The sequence below is a fragment of the Vidua chalybeata genome, chromosome 27 (genome assembly GCF_026979565.1).
Source record: "Vidua chalybeata isolate OUT-0048 chromosome 27, bVidCha1 merged haplotype, whole genome shotgun sequence".
NCBI lineage: Eukaryota > Metazoa > Chordata > Aves > Passeriformes > Viduidae > Vidua > Vidua chalybeata.
Genome location: NC_071556.1, coordinates 2,472,071 through 2,487,737, shown reverse-complemented (window position 1 = coordinate 2,487,737; position 15,667 = coordinate 2,472,071). Strand labels below are relative to the sequence as shown.

The 15,667-nt window shown below is 53.9% G+C and overlaps 1 protein-coding gene across 4 annotated transcripts in view; it reads left to right on the top strand.

The window, feature by feature from the left end:
* MAST3 (microtubule associated serine/threonine kinase 3) overlaps positions 1–15,667 on the top strand; it is a 29,600-nt gene that overhangs the window by 8,003 nt on the left and 5,930 nt on the right. For 3 of the 4 annotated variants that reach the window (XM_053965865.1, XM_053965863.1, XM_053965866.1), the window contains 15 exons: positions 5,563–5,651; positions 5,882–5,954; positions 6,136–6,156; positions 7,320–7,398; positions 8,163–8,320; positions 11,559–11,634; positions 12,171–12,380; positions 12,463–12,564; positions 13,076–13,208; positions 13,712–13,782; positions 14,106–14,191; positions 14,327–14,535; positions 14,827–14,965; positions 15,172–15,304; positions 15,415–15,580. In XM_053965865.1, coding sequence (XP_053821840.1) covers positions 5,563–5,651; positions 5,882–5,954; positions 6,136–6,156; positions 7,320–7,398; positions 8,163–8,320; positions 11,559–11,634; positions 12,171–12,380; positions 12,463–12,564; positions 13,076–13,208; positions 13,712–13,782; positions 14,106–14,191; positions 14,327–14,535; positions 14,827–14,965; positions 15,172–15,304; positions 15,415–15,580 — 1,745 coding nt within the window. The remainder of the gene's footprint in view (positions 1–5,562; positions 5,652–5,881; positions 5,955–6,135; positions 6,157–7,319; positions 7,399–8,162; positions 8,321–11,558; positions 11,635–12,170; positions 12,381–12,462; positions 12,565–13,075; positions 13,209–13,711; positions 13,783–14,105; positions 14,192–14,326; positions 14,536–14,826; positions 14,966–15,171; positions 15,305–15,414; positions 15,581–15,667) is intronic. The other variant, XM_053965864.1, reaches the window with a different exon arrangement.

The window sequence follows — 15,667 nt, the reverse complement described above, 5'->3', positions numbered from 1 at the left end:
AAGGCTTTGTGTAACTGAGGTGTTTAATGGGTGCGGAGGCAGAGCAGAGTGATTCCCATTGTTGCTGTCTCTCAGTGTCAGTGTGAGCTGGCACAAAGCAACACGGTTGCTTAGCAAAGGTATCCATCCCATCCCAGCCCGGGAAGGCTCCTGCCTCACCTGGGCTATGGGAATTCCTGCTGCCAGTGCACCAGGATGGGCAAAGAGGGCCTTTAATAATTAAGAAAAGATGTTGGATGGGGTTTTCCAATCTGGGGTGGCCAAGCCGGGGGGGCTCTGGGGGAGATGTGTAATTGGAAAGATGATCTAGGCAGTCATCTGTCTCCAGCTGAGCATGATGAGGCTGTAATTCTCATGAAGGGCAGAGGATTTGCTCTTCTTTCATTGGTATTCCTAGAATCCACGGTGAGGACCGGTCTGGCCTATTTAACAGAAAGCTTATGATGTTATTTAGTGGGATTAAGAGGTTTGAGGGATCCTAATTTCCCGTGGGGGATGTGGAGATGGCCGGCGCAGGGCAGGAGAGGCGGTGGTTCGATGCTGATGGGGTTCTCCTTCTCCGTGGATGGCTGTTCACACCTCAAACAGCACAGGAACACAGCCCAGCAAACCTAACAGGTACAATTTCCTACCCACCCCCGGGAACCCGCGGAGCAGGGACGTGCAGGGACGCACCCCAGGGTGCTGGGCAGGTTCTTGAGGCTTTTTTTGCAGTGCAAAGAAATAAATATGTCTACACCCGACTTGTTACCCTGTGATTCCCATTGAGGATTTAGGATTTTGCTCCTGGGAGGCGCCTGACGTGTTGCTTGGTGCTCCAGGGTGGGTTCATAGGAGCACCCACGGTGCTTTAGGTTGGGGTGGGATGAGAGTGGTGGGGTCTGTGCCAGGCAGCGTGTTGCATTTCACTGTCCAGATCCTGTCCTCATCCCAGCCCTGTTCCCTGTCCTAGCCCCATCCCTGGAGGCAGCCGAATTCAGCGCTGTCACAAGTCACAGAGGACAAATGTTGTGAAGAAACTTGGGATGCAGCTTGGTTCAGCGGGTTTCAAAGTTAAACATGAATTTATCCCACTGCAAAGCAGTTTTTTTTCCAGGACATGGTGATCCATGGCACTTCCCCAAATCTCCAGGCACATTGGAGCTGTTGGGGGATATGGAGCCAGCAAGGAAGGGAGCTGGGAGCACAGACACGTGCTCTCAGTCACGCAGCAGGAGCGGAGCCACCTGCTCTGCCCTTTGAGATTGTGCCTGTTCTCTTATCACCTCCCGAGCCCGCCCTGCTCCCTCCACCCCGCACCCACTTTGCCCCAAACCGGCTCTTTTCTGCCTCGGATTCACCTGCCTGCAGTGCCCGGCACCGGGCTGGCATCTGCCACATGGTGCTCTGATGTCCTGGCAAGTTTTAGGGGCGGATCCCGCGGGAGAGGAGCAGGAACTGCAGCCCCTTCGTGCACTTCCCTGCCTGGCCCTCAGTGTTCCACAGCCCTGGCCCCGAGCCACCCGTCCCTGCTCGCCCGGATCCCGGCAGAGCCCTTTGCCAGCTGCGACGTCGGCGTCGCGCTGTGCAGCCGCATCCCGGCAGGATCCCCAGGGAGCTGCTCACGGTACCAGCCCCAGCTCAAGGAGCACTCTCCAGCACAGCGTGGTGTCCTGTGCAGGGCCAGGAGTTGGAGTCCATGATCCTTGTGGATCCCTTCCAGCTTCAGGATACTCTGGGATTCAGTGGAGCTGCCAGGTTCTGCTCCATCTCCTGCCCCTGGACATCCCGTGCCGAGGCCGTGTGCTGCTGCGGTGCCGGTTCTTCCTCCCGGGCAGCCTCCCTATGGCTGACACACGATTTTGCTCCAGGCTTTGGGGTCACACAGGCTGTCACACACTTTCCATCTCCCTTGAAACAAGTGCTGGGTGGCAGCGGCAGCGCCACGGCCAAGGCAGCCTCAGCCCGAGCGGCGCGGGAGATGCTGACAGCGATTTTCCACTCCATTTTTGGTACCAAATGTGCAATTAGGTGATGGAGGCAGAGCGGGCAGCAGCCCCAGTGCCTGCCATCGGGGCTCGGCAGCTCGTCTGTGCCCTGGGGCTGGTTTCTAGCCCGAGGTTTCTGTGTGGGAAGGATGGGAAGCAGCTGGAGATGATGTGTCAGGGGAGGGGGGTTACAGTGGCGCACGATGGTTGTGGGAGCCGAGGGTGGAGCACGCGGAAACAGGAAACGTCGGCCTCGCTCTGTGTCACCATTACTGGAACTTGCTTCACTTAAAGGTTTGTTTTCACTTCCAAAATGAAAGCGAGGGAGGAGAGGTGAGCCCCTCGTGCCCCGGGCTGTCCCCTCTGCAGGACACAGACGCAGTCCCTGTGGCAGGGCTGGCAGTGAAGCAATGTCAGAGCTGGCGGCTCTTTGCAGCCCTCCTGGTTCCTAAACCTCTTCCTGTGCCACTGCGGTGCTGGGACAGGGCTGCTCACGCTGCCTCAGTTTCCCGTCTGGCACACGGGGCCGGCAGCAGCCGAGGCTGTGGGTTCTGGCTGTGAGTTTGCAGCTCTGCTTGGGGTTCAAGCCTGTGTTTAAGTGACAAAATCAAACACTGGAGGCAGAAAAGGGTTAGATGTGATGTTAGGAAGGAATTGTTCCCTGTGAGGGCAGTGAGGTCCTGGCACAGGGTGCCCAGAGCAGCTGTGGCTGCCCCTGGATCCCTGGCAGTGCCCAAGGCCAGGCTGGACAGGGCTGGGAGTGACCTGGGATAGTGGAAGGTGTCCCTGCCCATGACAGAGGGTGGGATGGGATGGTCTTAAAGTTCCCTCCCAACCCCAACCATTCTGGGATTCTGTGATTCCAGGAAGGGGCAAATAGGAAGGGGAAGATTTCTGTCTCCCCCCAACATCTCAGCTCAGCCCAGGTGCTGAGAGGGAACCTCTGAGCCCTCCAGGGTCACTGCAGCTCCAGGTGCAGTCACAGCATGTGTGTCCTGGGGGACACCCAGAGACCCCTCACCCAGGGTGCAGAAGGTGCAGAGGAGGAGTTTGGGGGGCCCAAGCAGCTTCCCTGGTGCCTGAGACCTTCGAAAGAGTTGGGGCTCCTGGTTTTAGCTCCACTAAAACCAGAGCATGAGAGAGATGCCAGAGGGAGGTGAGGAGTGCTAGATGTCAGGTGTGGAGCCCTGTCCATGTGTGTGCAGCCCTGTCCATGTGTGTGCAGCCCTGTCCATGTGTGTGCAGCTCTGTCCATGTGTCTGGAGCCCTGTCCATGCCTGTGCAGCTCTGTCCATGTGTGTGGAGCCCTGTCCATGTGTGTGGAGCTCTGTCCCTGTGTGTGGAGCTCTGTCCATGTGTGTGCAGCTCTGTCCATGTGTCTGGAGCTCTGTCCATGCCTGTGCAGCTCTGTCCATGTGTGTGCAGCCCTGTCCATGTGTGTGCAGCTCTGTCCATGTGTGTGCAGCTCTGTCCATGCCTGTGCAGCTCTGTCCATGTGTGTGGAGCTCTGTCCATGTGTGTGCAGCTCTGTCCATGCCTGTGCAGCCCTGTCCATGCCTGTGCAGCTCTGTCCATGCCTGTGCAGCTCTGTCCATGTGTGTGGAGCTCTGTCCATGCCTGTGCAGCTCTGTCCATGTGTGTGCAGCCCTGTCCATGTGTGTGCAGCTCTGTCCATGTGTGTGCAGCTCTGCCCATGTGTCTGGAGCCCTGTCCATGTGTGTGGAGCTCTGTCCATGTGTGTGCAGCTCTGTCCATGCCTGTGCAGCCCTGTCCATGTGTGTGCAGCTCTGTCCATGCCTGTGCAGCTCTGTCCATGCCTGTGCAGCTCTGTCCATGTGTGTGCAGCTCTGTCCATGTGTGTGGAGCTCTGTCCATGCCTGTGCAGCTCTGTCCATGTGTGTGCAGCTCTGTCCATGTGTGTGCAGCTCTGTCCATGCCTGTGCAGCCCTGTCCATATGTGTGCAGCTCTGTCCATGCCTGTGCAGCCCTGTCCATGTGTGTGGAGCTCTCTCCATGTGTGTGCAGCTCTGTCCATGTGTGTGGAGCTCTCTCCATGTGTGTGCAGCTCTGTCCATGTGTGTGGAGCTCTCTCCATGTGTGTGCAGCTCTGTCCATGTGTGTGGAGCTCTGTCCATGCCTGTGCAGCTCTGTCCATGTGTGTGGAGCTCTCTCCATGTGTGTGCAGCTCTGCCCATGTGTGTGCAGCTCTGTCCATGTGTGTGGAGCTCTGTCCATGCCTGTGCAGCTCTGCCCATGTGTGTGCAGCTCTGTCCATGTGTGTGGAGCTCTGTCCATGCCTGTGCAGCTCTGTCCATGTGTGTGCAGCTCTGTCCATGCCTGTGCAGCCCTGTCCATGCCTGTGCAGCTCCATACACGTGTGTGGAGCTCTGACCACACCTTGGCTGTTCATCAGTGTCTTGTGTACCCACCTGGAGTGACCTGTTGTGAATCACTGTCCTTTACACCCTGGATGGCACATCTGCCACTCCCTTCTGGTTTTGGGATCCATGGAGAATCCCATCACTTCCAGCTCACCCCCTCAGTGCTGTGGGTGTTTGTGGCCGTGGTGTGATGTTAAAAGCTGTCCTTTAATTAGTAGCATCTGTGTGGGTTCCTGTTCCCAGCTCGGTGAGGAAACTCGGTGTCTTTGCGGATTCTGGAGCCTGAGGAAGCGGAAAGAGGGGAAGGGGAGGGTCGTCCTCGTGCTTGAGCTTCTGCTCTGTGCTGTGGATATTTGCAGTTTCCTCTTGGCAGAGTGAAGGAGAACTTACATGAGCCCACAGTGTTTTAAATGGGGTTGAAATGTGGCAGTGGGGTACGACAAGAATGGGGAGCAGCAGTGGGAATTTTTGAGGCTTCAAGGCAGCCTTGGACTCAAGGCTGAAAGGAAAACTAAAATTCCTGTGAAGATTGAAAGCTTGTGAGCTGGGAGGGTGGGGATGGAGATGGGGATGTGAAGACCCTGTGCTTGTGGATGTGGCCTTGCAGAGATGTTCTGTGGGATGCTGGGCTGTGGTACCAGGATGGGATTTTTGGGGAGTTTTGGGGTGTCAGGGTGCACATGACTCCCTCCTGCTGCCAGACAGAGCACAGCCCAGCTGGGGCAAAATTCCCACAAATTCCTGGTGACACTGCAGTCTCAGGGGGTTGGGACTGTCCTCTCTGCTGTGACATGGGGAACACCAGGGGCAGGGAGATTTATAGGAACTGGGAGCATTTTCCATGCACTGGAGCAGGTCAGGTTGTGGCTGTTTGGCATTTCCACTGCTTCCTCCTTTTACATCCCTTTTTCTATTCCTGCCTGGGGCTGTTGCCCAAGGGACCTCCTGCCCCTGCCCTCCCCAGCGAGCCAAAACCAGAAGTGGGACCTTGTTGGGACAGTTCTTTGTTAAAAACAACCCTGTCTGCCCATCTCCAGCAGCGTTGGGCCTGGGGATGGATCTTCCCTGTGGCAGGAGATCTGTAATCAGTGGGGTGACAGCAGCTGTGTTCCCTGGCACAGGAATTCACATGCAAGCAGATATTTATGTGACTGAGCCCATCCAGCTCTGGCTGGATGGATTCCCTAAATGAATTCCCTCTCTTTCTTCCCCAGTTGCCGAAGCAGCAATAGGAAGAGTTTAGTGGTGGGCACCCCCTCTCCAACCCTCTCACGGCCTCTCTCCCCGCTCTCCGTGCCAACAGGTAAGGGATTATCCCAGTGGATGGCTTCAGCATCTCCCAAAATTACCCAAATATTTTGTAGGGCTTCAGCACCTTGTTAGCAGCAGTGGACTGGCTCCAGGTGCCTTTTCCAGGGGGGAAATAGGTTGGGAAGTGCTTTAAACACTTTCCCCTGAGGGAGCAGCCTGAAGCACTTTGGGCATTGTACTGGGGTGGGTTTTGGGATGAATTTTCCCCCTTTCTCCCTGCAGCTGGGAGCAGTCCCTTGGACAGCCCACGGAACTTCTCTGCCAGCACCTCCATCAACTTCCCCTTTGCTCGCAGGTGAGCTCCCAACCCCAGTCCCAGAGCAGTAAATATTCACTTGTAAAGATCATTCCCCCACCAGGGAACTGTTCTGTTGATCTCAAGTGACTCCTCTTGCTTTTATTTTTGCTCTTCTTCTGCCTGGTTTCTGGCCTGGTGGTGTTTCATCTGCCATGACTGGTTCCTCCCGCCACCCCAGCCATGCTCCTCGGACTGACAGGCAAGTACCAGGGATGGGCAAGGGCTGCATTTTGGGGAGGTGTCTGCTCCACATCCTCAGGGACCTTCTTTTCTAAGTGTTCAGGGCCAAGCTGGACAGGACTTGGAGCAATCTGGTCAAGTGGAAGGTGTTTCTGCACATGGCAGGGAGTGGGACTGGGTCTTTGAGGTCCTTTCCAATGCAAGCCCATCTGGAACTCTGTGATTCTCTCTTTGCATCCCTGCATGGGAAATTTTGCATCAGGACTGGGCTCCCTGCAGCTCTGGGAGCTGAAATATCTCTGTTCCCATCACACCACCCCTGGCCATGTGTTCAGCCCCATCTCAAACTCCTGATGGATTTTCAGAAGTCCAGGGATGGATGCTCATCCAGGTCCCCATAGAGGCAGATCCTGCTGCATCCCCTCCCAGCCCACACCACCCCAGATGCAGCCAGCAAACCCTGTTTAACTAATTAATTAATTGCACCCGTGGAGGGCGGGTGGCTGATTTTACCCCATCGATCGTCGCGTGGAAACAAGCCCGAGGCTCTCGGGTGGTTTGCACACTTGTAACAGAGAGAACAGCCAGGCTGTGGGGTCAGGAGTTTGTGAGTGCTGGAGCTGCATGTGGCACCCTGCCAGCTCCTGCTGTCCTTGACCCCACATGGGAAATGGCAGTGGGAGGTGAAGGGCCTCGTCTTGACCTGGCCGTGTCCTCATCCCTTGGAAACATCTCCAAGAGGAAGCATTTGCCTGCGTATGAGCAGTTCCCTTCCTGTTTATGGCCAAGCTCTGCTCCCCGGCGCCTGCTGTCTCAGGATGAGTCTTTGGGAATCCCAGTTTCTCACCAAGAAAATTCCCAGCAGGCTGAATTTTGCTCTAATTAAAAATCAGATTCTCTCAGGCTTTTTTTTTCCCTGTGTGAAATGGATTCAGTGGAGCCCCAGCTCTGTCCCTTTGCAGTGACTTTGCTGCCTGCCACTGCCCCTGCAACAGCCCCCCCCACCTAATTCAAACCCCTTATTTCACCCCATTTCATTCCATTCTGAAAAGAGGTTTCAGGGCTTTATTCCCCAAGACACAACTGTGTCCTGTTCCCCAGCTTTTGGCTCTGATGTTGTTGATTTGCATTTAGATGTTGGGTTTTTTCCCCTGTATGTGATTGTCATGTTTGCACTGGCAGGGCTGATGGCAGAAGGTGGTCACTGGCTTCGTTACCCTCCTCTGGCTATGGGACCAACACCCCCAGCTCCACGGTCTCGGTAACATTTGCTTTCTTATGGTAGCAGATGATAACATCCTAGAACCCCTGATTTTTGATGAAATGCCTCCCAAGCCCCATGGTGCTGGGTTCTAAAGGACCATGTGCTTTAGCTACATCCTGCTTCCCAAATGAGCTTTTAAGTAAGTCATAAAGCTTGGCTGGGGGCTTGCAGCACCCTGGGGGTTGCAGTGTCCCATTTCAGCATCTCTGGGTTAACTTCATCCCTGGGGCTACAGCATCTCTGGGAATTACTGTGTCCTAGGGTTACAGTGTTCCTGGGGTTACAGCATCCCTGGACATCAGAGCACCCCTGGGGGTTACAGCATCCCTGGACATCAGAGCACCCCTGGGGTTACAGCATCCCTGGACATCAGAGCACCCCTGGGGTTACAGCATCCCTGGACATCTGAGCACCCCTGGGGGTTACAGCATCCCTGGGGTTACAGCATCCCTGTGTGTGACAGGACTGAGCTGCCTGGGATGCTGGAGTTACAAGGGAGGGGGCTCAGTTACAAGGGATGCTGGAGTTACAAGGGAGCTGAATTGAGTGGGAGAATGGGGGATTTTGGGCTGGCAGTGAGCAGTGCAGACCTCCCCAGACTGCTCCTTTCCACATTTCACACTCCCAAGCCCACCCCATGCTGCCTGTCAGTGTTTCCAGCCTCCCAAGAGTCTCCAAGGGGTATTTCCCTCACGGGCTTGCTCACTGCCAGGCAGCACGGCCCCATCACTGATCTCCTTCATCCCTCTCTCTGTTCCCAGTCATCTTCATCCTCCCAGGAGCGCCTGCACCAGCTGCCGTACCAGCCCACCCCCGACGAGCTGCATTTCCTTTCTAAGCATTTCCGCAGTACGGAGAGCGTCACGGACGAGGAGGGCAGGCACTCGCCCTGCCTGCGCCCCCGATCCAGGAGCCTCAGGTGGGAAGGAGCTCCCAGGACAGTGCTGTCTTGGTTTGGAAAGCCAGGTGTCTGCTAAGGAAGGCAGGAGCCTCCCCTGAAATGGAAAATGCAAACCCCCTCCTTCTGAGTTGTTATAATTTTGAAATTAAGGGGCTCTCAAGCAAAGATGTGGGAATAGGAATAACAGATCTTTAATAGGAAAACTGAAAATACAAATCCAATAGTACAAACAAAACCAAACCACTGACAGGGTCAGAGCAGGCCCTGGCAGGCTGTGGGTCAGGGTGTGGCAGCAGTGCCATTCCATGGGGGCTCAGCCCTCCTGCAGTGCCAGCTGTGCTTCTGCTGGAGCAGGATCCTGGACAAGGCTGGAGTTTTCCTCTGGAGCTCCAGGGCTGGTGTGGATGGGCCTGGGCTCCCTCTGGGAATGCAGTGGGGCAGAAAGCTGCTCCTCTGGGAATGCAGTGGGGCAGAAAGCTGCTCCTCTGGGAATGCAGTGGGGCAGAAAGCTGCTCCTCTGGGAATGCAGTGGGGCAGAAAGCTGCTCCTCTGGGAATGCAGTGGGGCAGAAAGCTGCTCCTCTGGTAATGCAGTGGGCAAAGGCTGCTGTGCTGTTCCAAGGTCAGATTGTATCCAGGTAGGAATGCTTGGCTCCTCCCCCTGGGTGAAGCATCTCCCATGGGATGATGGAATTTTCTCAGCCATGCAGGGACACTCACTGGCCCATGAACAGAAGATAATTAATAATTAATGGCCCATGAACAGAAGAGATCTCCTGGAGGGAGGATTGGTTGTGGGAGAGATAAAGAAAACTGCCCAATGAACAGAAGTTAACTGCCCCACCTCTGACAGACAGGGATAGAATACACACCCCCATTTCCAACCTAAGACAAATTCACTGGGTGCTGGCACATCCAGGGCATCCTCTGCCCTCTCACCAGCTGTTCCTGGGGTGTCCTGGTCCTGCTATAACCTTTGTATGAAATTATATGTTTAGATTCATGTCTATACAGGATGCCAGTATCGTACAGTTGTTCTAGATACAGTTTAACTGTATCCTGGTGTCTTTTTTCTTTCCCTGGGTATTTTGGTTTAATCTCTGTTTCCTTAGGAAAATAGGAAATGCTCTTGGGTCAAAATTTGTCTGGAGTAAAATATTTCCAATTTCTAGAGGGAATCTCCTCAAGGACTTTTAAGGTTCTCCTTTTTAGTTTCTTTTATATTAGGTACTTTCACAGAATCACAGAATAATGAGGTTGGAAGAGACCTCTAAGATCAAGTCCAACCTATGCCCTAACACCTCAACTGGACTATAGCACCAAGTGCCATGTCCAGTCTTTTTTTAAACACATCCAGAGATGGTGATTCTACCACCTCCCTGGGAAGACAATTCCAGTACTTTATTATTCTTTCGGTGAAAAATTTCTTCCTAATATCCAATCTGTACCTTCCCTGACATAGTTTGAGACTGTGTCCTCTTTTTTTTTTTTCCAGTCAGGATTAAAAGTACCCCCTGATATTCTATAAAGACCTTGTAATTTACCCAGGGAGTGGAGACCTTTTTCATGTCCTCCATGTGGTGAGGAGGATCCTGTTCTAGACCTTGAGGAACGTGGGACTGGGGACCCAGCACGGTTTCTCGGAGACCCTCTCCTCTCACAGGATTTACTTCTCCCATATCCCAAAGCCTGATTTGGGTTTTCCCCTTGCAGGGAAGTGGAGAAACTTTGGCTTGAGGTTGTAGGTGCCTCATCCCTGGAAATATTCAAGGTCAGGGTGGATGGGGCTCTGAGTGACCTGGCCTGGTGGAAGGTGTCAAAAGTATTCCATGATTCTGTGATCCTAAGCTCCATGGTGTGGTTCTCAGCATCTTCTCAGCTGTTGGGATGTGGCATTGCTCTCCTGGCAGCAGGCAATAGCTGTGTCCTAGAGCTGGAGCTGTTGAAACTGGGATTTGTTCCACAGTAGTTGGTTTGCAGCCTCTTGCTCAGTTGTCTGAATGATTTTGGTGGCAAAGAAGGGGTCACCAAGCAGAAGTCCAAGCAGTGGCCATCCTTGTATGACTTACCTGCTGTTAAAAAATAAAAATCCCATTTCTGGGCTTGGATCAGAAAACATCATCTTTGTTTGCTGGGATTGGCCTTTGCCTCTACAAAAAAAAAAAACAAAACAAAAAAACCAAAACAAAACAAAAAAAAACCAAAAAAAACAAAACAAAAAACCAAAAACAACAACAACAAAAAAAAAAAAAAAAAAAAAAAACCCCAAAAAAACCAACCCAACAACAAATAAACACAAGAAGTGCAGGTGAATGGGCATTTGTGGGCTGGAGAGAGAAAAATTTGGAGAAGGCATTGAGCCAGTGGCCATAGCATTGTGTGAGCTGACCCTCAGCTGTTCCTGCTGAGCTCCACCTTGCTGCTCCACCAGCACACCCTGTGCAGTGAGCCACCCACACCACCCAGCACCAGAGGCTTGTGCTTTTTGCAGGGGATGTTTTGGTTAAATCCTCTTTTCCATCTGAAAAATCTCCTGACCCTCTTTGCCACCAGAGGCAGAGCTGCAGCCCTGCATGTTGCCGGCCGAAATTTAATTAAAATCAGATTAATTATCTGACTGGTTTTTGTAGGTGGTGAGATTTTCACCGAGGAGATGCCAGTTCTGCAGGTGGCACAGCAAAGGCTGGGGCAGGGCTGGGGCTGGTTTTAATCACCACGTTTATTATTTTATAGTGGTTGACGAGTTGCTGGCTGCTCCTGTGACTTGCTTTGCATAACGGGATCACCAGGCAGAGCCCTGGGAGGGGCAGTGTTGGGTGAGGGAAAGAGGAAAACCATGTTTAATGAAGGTTGCTGTGTCCACCACGAGGTTTGGTTTGGTTTTTTGTCTGCTGGTGAGCTGCAAAAATGGCAACGATGACAAGAAATTGCAGGATCCAGAGGAAGGGCAAGATGAGCTCATTCTTCAAAGCTGAGTGGATGATTGAACATCCAGAACCTCTCAGTTCTGGATTTCCAAGTGACTTGTGTTTGGGGACCTGGGTTAACCTTCCCTAGACCACACCTCCGGGACCTCCATTGTCTGGGATGCTGCTGGGAGTGCTGGCCCGAGGCTGGTGGCTCCACTTGGATGAGTTTTAACCACTTGGAAGCTGGAGTTAGGAGGAGGGACCAAACAGCTCTCCAGGGGTGGTGACTATTTGCATAGATGTGAGTGATGTGAACCTCGTAACGCCACCGTTCTCCTCCCTCTGCAGCCCTGGACGGACGAGCGGAACGTTTGATAACGAGGTGGTGATGATGAACCATGTCTACAAGGAGAGGTTCCCCAAGGTAACGGCCAGGACTTGAGCGATGAGCGTGTTGGTGCCTCCATGGCATCCTGGCAGCACCTTCTCCAGAACAAGCTCTCCTCCCTGTGGGAGTATGGAATGCATGGGTAGATCATGGGGGGTGTTGGGGACACTGGAAAAATAACAAACCTGTGGTTTATTATCCACACAAGTGCCCTGTCACACAAGCAGGCAGAGGTTTATGGGGACTTTGGTGGAGCTTTTGCAGTCTGTTGGAAGCTGGTTCCCAGGTGGGGCTTTGATGTGTATGTGGATATGTGAGCTGCAGGAGATGGTGGGATGAGATCCTGGCTGGCCAAACCCAGTGCAGGAGGCAGGATGAGATCCTGGATGGCCAAATCAAATGCAGGAGGTGGTAGGATGAGATCCTCACTGATAAAACCCAGTGCACGAGGTGGTAGGGTGAGATCCTGGCTGGCCAAACTCAGTGCAGGAGGCAGGATGAGATCCTGGCTGGCCAAACCCATGGCATGGGGACGTGTGTTCCTGGCCACCACCATCCACTCTGCCTTGCAGGCCACAGCCCAGATGGAGGAGCGCCTGCAGGACACCATCACAAACTTCTCCCCGAGCAGCACCCTGCCCCTGGCTGATGGGGTGCTGGGCTTCATCCACCACCAGATCATCGAGCTGGCCCGAGACTGCCTGGCCAAGTCCCAGGGAGCTCTCATCACCTCCCGCTACTTCATGGAGCTGCAGGAGAAACTGGAGAAGATGCTCCGAGACGTGAGTACGGGGCAGTTCCCTGCCTGGTGCCACCTCGTGAGGCCACCAAGAGACACCTGGCTTCTGTCTCCATTCCCAACAGGCTCAGGAGCGTTCCGAGAGCGAGGAAGTGAAGTTCATTGACCAGTTGGTGAGGAAGCTGCTGATCATCATCTCCCGGCCTGCCCGACTTCTGGAGTGCCTGGTAAGACATGGAAGCTCCTGTCTTGTCTTTCATGGTCTGTGCCAGCCCAGAGAGGAGGCAAAACCTCTAGGATATCCCTGGAAGTGTCCAAGGCCAGGTTGAGTGGGGTGTGGAGTGACCTGGGATGATGGAAGGTGTCCCTGCCCATGGCAGGAGGTTGGAATGAGATGATCTTTAAGTTTCCTTTCAGCCACCCAAACCATTCTGTGACTCTGTGGTTTTCAGGTTTTTTTTTGGTTTTTTTTTTTTTTGGTTGATTTGCTGAATTTCTAAAACGGTGACCTTGTGCTGTGGTTCCTGATGAAATTTTCATCTCCCTTAGTTTTCCTTCCAAGGCCAACTCACAGAGCTACATTTTTTATTTTTTCCATCACCCTTGAACCGGGGAATGATGAAGGAACGATGCATCCGAGGCCTGTCCCCAATTACAGGTGTCACCTGCAAGGCTTAGAGGAGAAGTTTAACTTTGCAAAATCTCTCTCCTCAACTGTGCTTGGTTTTCCCCATCCAGGAGTTCGACCCAGAGGAGTTTTACCATCTCCTGGAAGCTGCAGAAGGACACGCCAAAGTTGGCCAGGGAATAAAGACCGATATTCCCCGATACATCATCAGCCAACTGGGGCTCGTCAAGGACCCACTGGAGGGTAGGGAAGCACTTGGGCTGGGGGCTCTGAGGTCTGCAGCAGGATGTGGACTCCCAGTTTGGCCACTGGTGATCACGACTGAGCACTGGGAGGTGTCAGGGAGACCTGTAGGGCTGAGCTGGTGTCATGGTGGGGAGGTCACAGCAGGACCAGGACGATGGCCAAGGCCTTCTGGCCAGCCCCATGTCCCTTATTATTGCTTCCAACACGTTCAGCAAAGCAGATTAAGCTCAAAAACACTTAATCCATGGCCCTGGGGGGGAATCATAATCCCTGGAGAACGCAGGAATGACTATTAAAAAAAAAAAAAAAGAATTATATAAATGTTTAACCTCGTGTTGAACCTCTTAACGTCATGACCTGAATTTCTCCATACAATAGCTCGAGCAAAGCAGGGGCTAAATCCCCACGGGGTCTCTGAGTCTGGGGGGAGAGTGGTTGGGCAGGGGGTGATTTTGGTGGGTGTTGAACATGAGGAAAGTGAAAAACAGCCCTGTCATCAGCAGAAATGGGGCAGCTGGATCACTTCGACAGCGGGAACACCATCACACCTGAGAACGATGACACCTGTGAGGTGAGTGTGGTCCCTGCACATCCCACCTGCTCCCTCCAGCTTCCTCCCACCTCGCCCCTCACCAGAGCTCCTTGCAGCTGTCCTAGACTGGGAGCTGTTCATCTTGGATTGTCCCCAGGGGTGATTGATGTATTCAAGGGGAAGATCTCACAGGCCCTCATTTGGCTTCTTGAGTGGACAGAGCTCAGAGTGGGCTCTTGATCTGCAGAGCATCTCGGGCTTCTGCTTTGGGATTTGTGACTGGCAGAAGGAAGCTTTTGGAGGTGGTACATGATGGTGCTGGGTGAATTCCTGCCTACATTAAAACCCTGTGTCTTTCTCAGAGCCAGCCTTCAGTCCCCGTCCCGCGGAGGAAGCCCTGCGAGGGGGACTTTGAGACCATCAAGCTGATCAGCAACGGGGCTTACGGGTGAGTTGGGGAGTTCCTATCAGTTGTCTCCATCTGTAAACGACTCCAAAGCCCTTCTTTGTCCATGCCCCATGGTGTGGGGTGGTCAGTGCTGGTGGCTGGAGGATCTGTGTTGAGGTCCAGCTGTTCCTCCAGGGCCGTGTACCTGGTAAGGCACAGGGAGACGCGGCAGCGCTTCGCCCTGAAGAAAATCAACAAGCAGAACCTTATCCTGAGGAACCAGATCCAGCAGGTGTTCGTGGAGAGGGACATCCTCACCTTCGCCGAGAACCCCTTCGTGGTCAGCATGTTCTGCTCCTTCGAGACCAAGCGACACCTCTGCATGGTCATGGAGTACGTGGAAGGTGAGAGCAGGACTCGGGGCTGGACGGTGCAGGGAGGAGGGGAGGATAACAAAGTCTGAGCATCAAGGACACCAGCTGGACATCTCCTGCCCTGCTTTGCTCCAGGGAGCAGAGGGAAGCACAAGGAGATGATTTTGTGATTCTGATCTCCTTGATGAAGGTGGTGGCCATGGTCACCTAGGAGAGCGTTTGTGCCCCATGCCTGGGGATCAGCTGCTCAGAGGGGCTGCCTGGGAGCCTGCTGGTCCTGCTCACCTCGCTGCCTTCCCTGAGCCCCCCGTGTTCCCACAGGGGGGGATTGTGCCACCTTGCTGAAGAACATGGGCCCGCTGCCCGTCGACATGGCCAAGATGTACTTTGCTGAGACTGTTCTTGCACTGGAGTATCTCCACAACTACGGCATCGTCCACCGGGACCTCAAACCTGACAAGTGAGAGTGTGGGTCAGGTCTGAGCAAGGGTGGGGCTTTGAATGGGGAAGGGAAAGCCAAAAGGGAAGGGCAGAATGGGTTTTGTTCCCCAGAGACTGGTTCTGTGCTGTTGCATCAGGACCAGAGGCCCTGGGGTGCGGCTGGTCCATCTCAGGTCTCCCCAGAAGCAAACAGCAGAATTGTGGGGTGTCTGCCTTCTCTTGCAGTTTGCTCATCACCTCCATGGGCCACATAAAGCTGACAGACTTTGGTCTGTCAAAGATTGGCCTGATGAACATGACCACGAACCTCTACGAAGGGCACATGGAGAAGGACACGCGGGAGTTCATGGACAAGCAGGTACGAGGTCCTGCGCCACGTGGCTGACCTGCCATCAATGGGGTCCCAGATAACCTCGGGATTTGTTGCAAAGGTCACTGCAGAGGTGTCAGCCCCTGCTTCCCACACAGGTGTGTGGCACTCCGGAGTACATTGCCCCCGAAGTCATCCTCATCCAGGGCTACGGGAAGCCCGTGGACTGGTGGGCCATGGGCATCATCCTCTACGAGTTCCTGGTGGGCTGCGTCCCCTTCTTCGGAGACACCCCCGAGGAGCTCTTCGGGCAGGTCATCAGTGGTGAGTGTCAGGGGCAAGTTTGTGTTCCCAGCAGCCGAGGCTCATCCTTTAACACGTGGGAACCTTCATTCCTTCCTGTCACCCTCG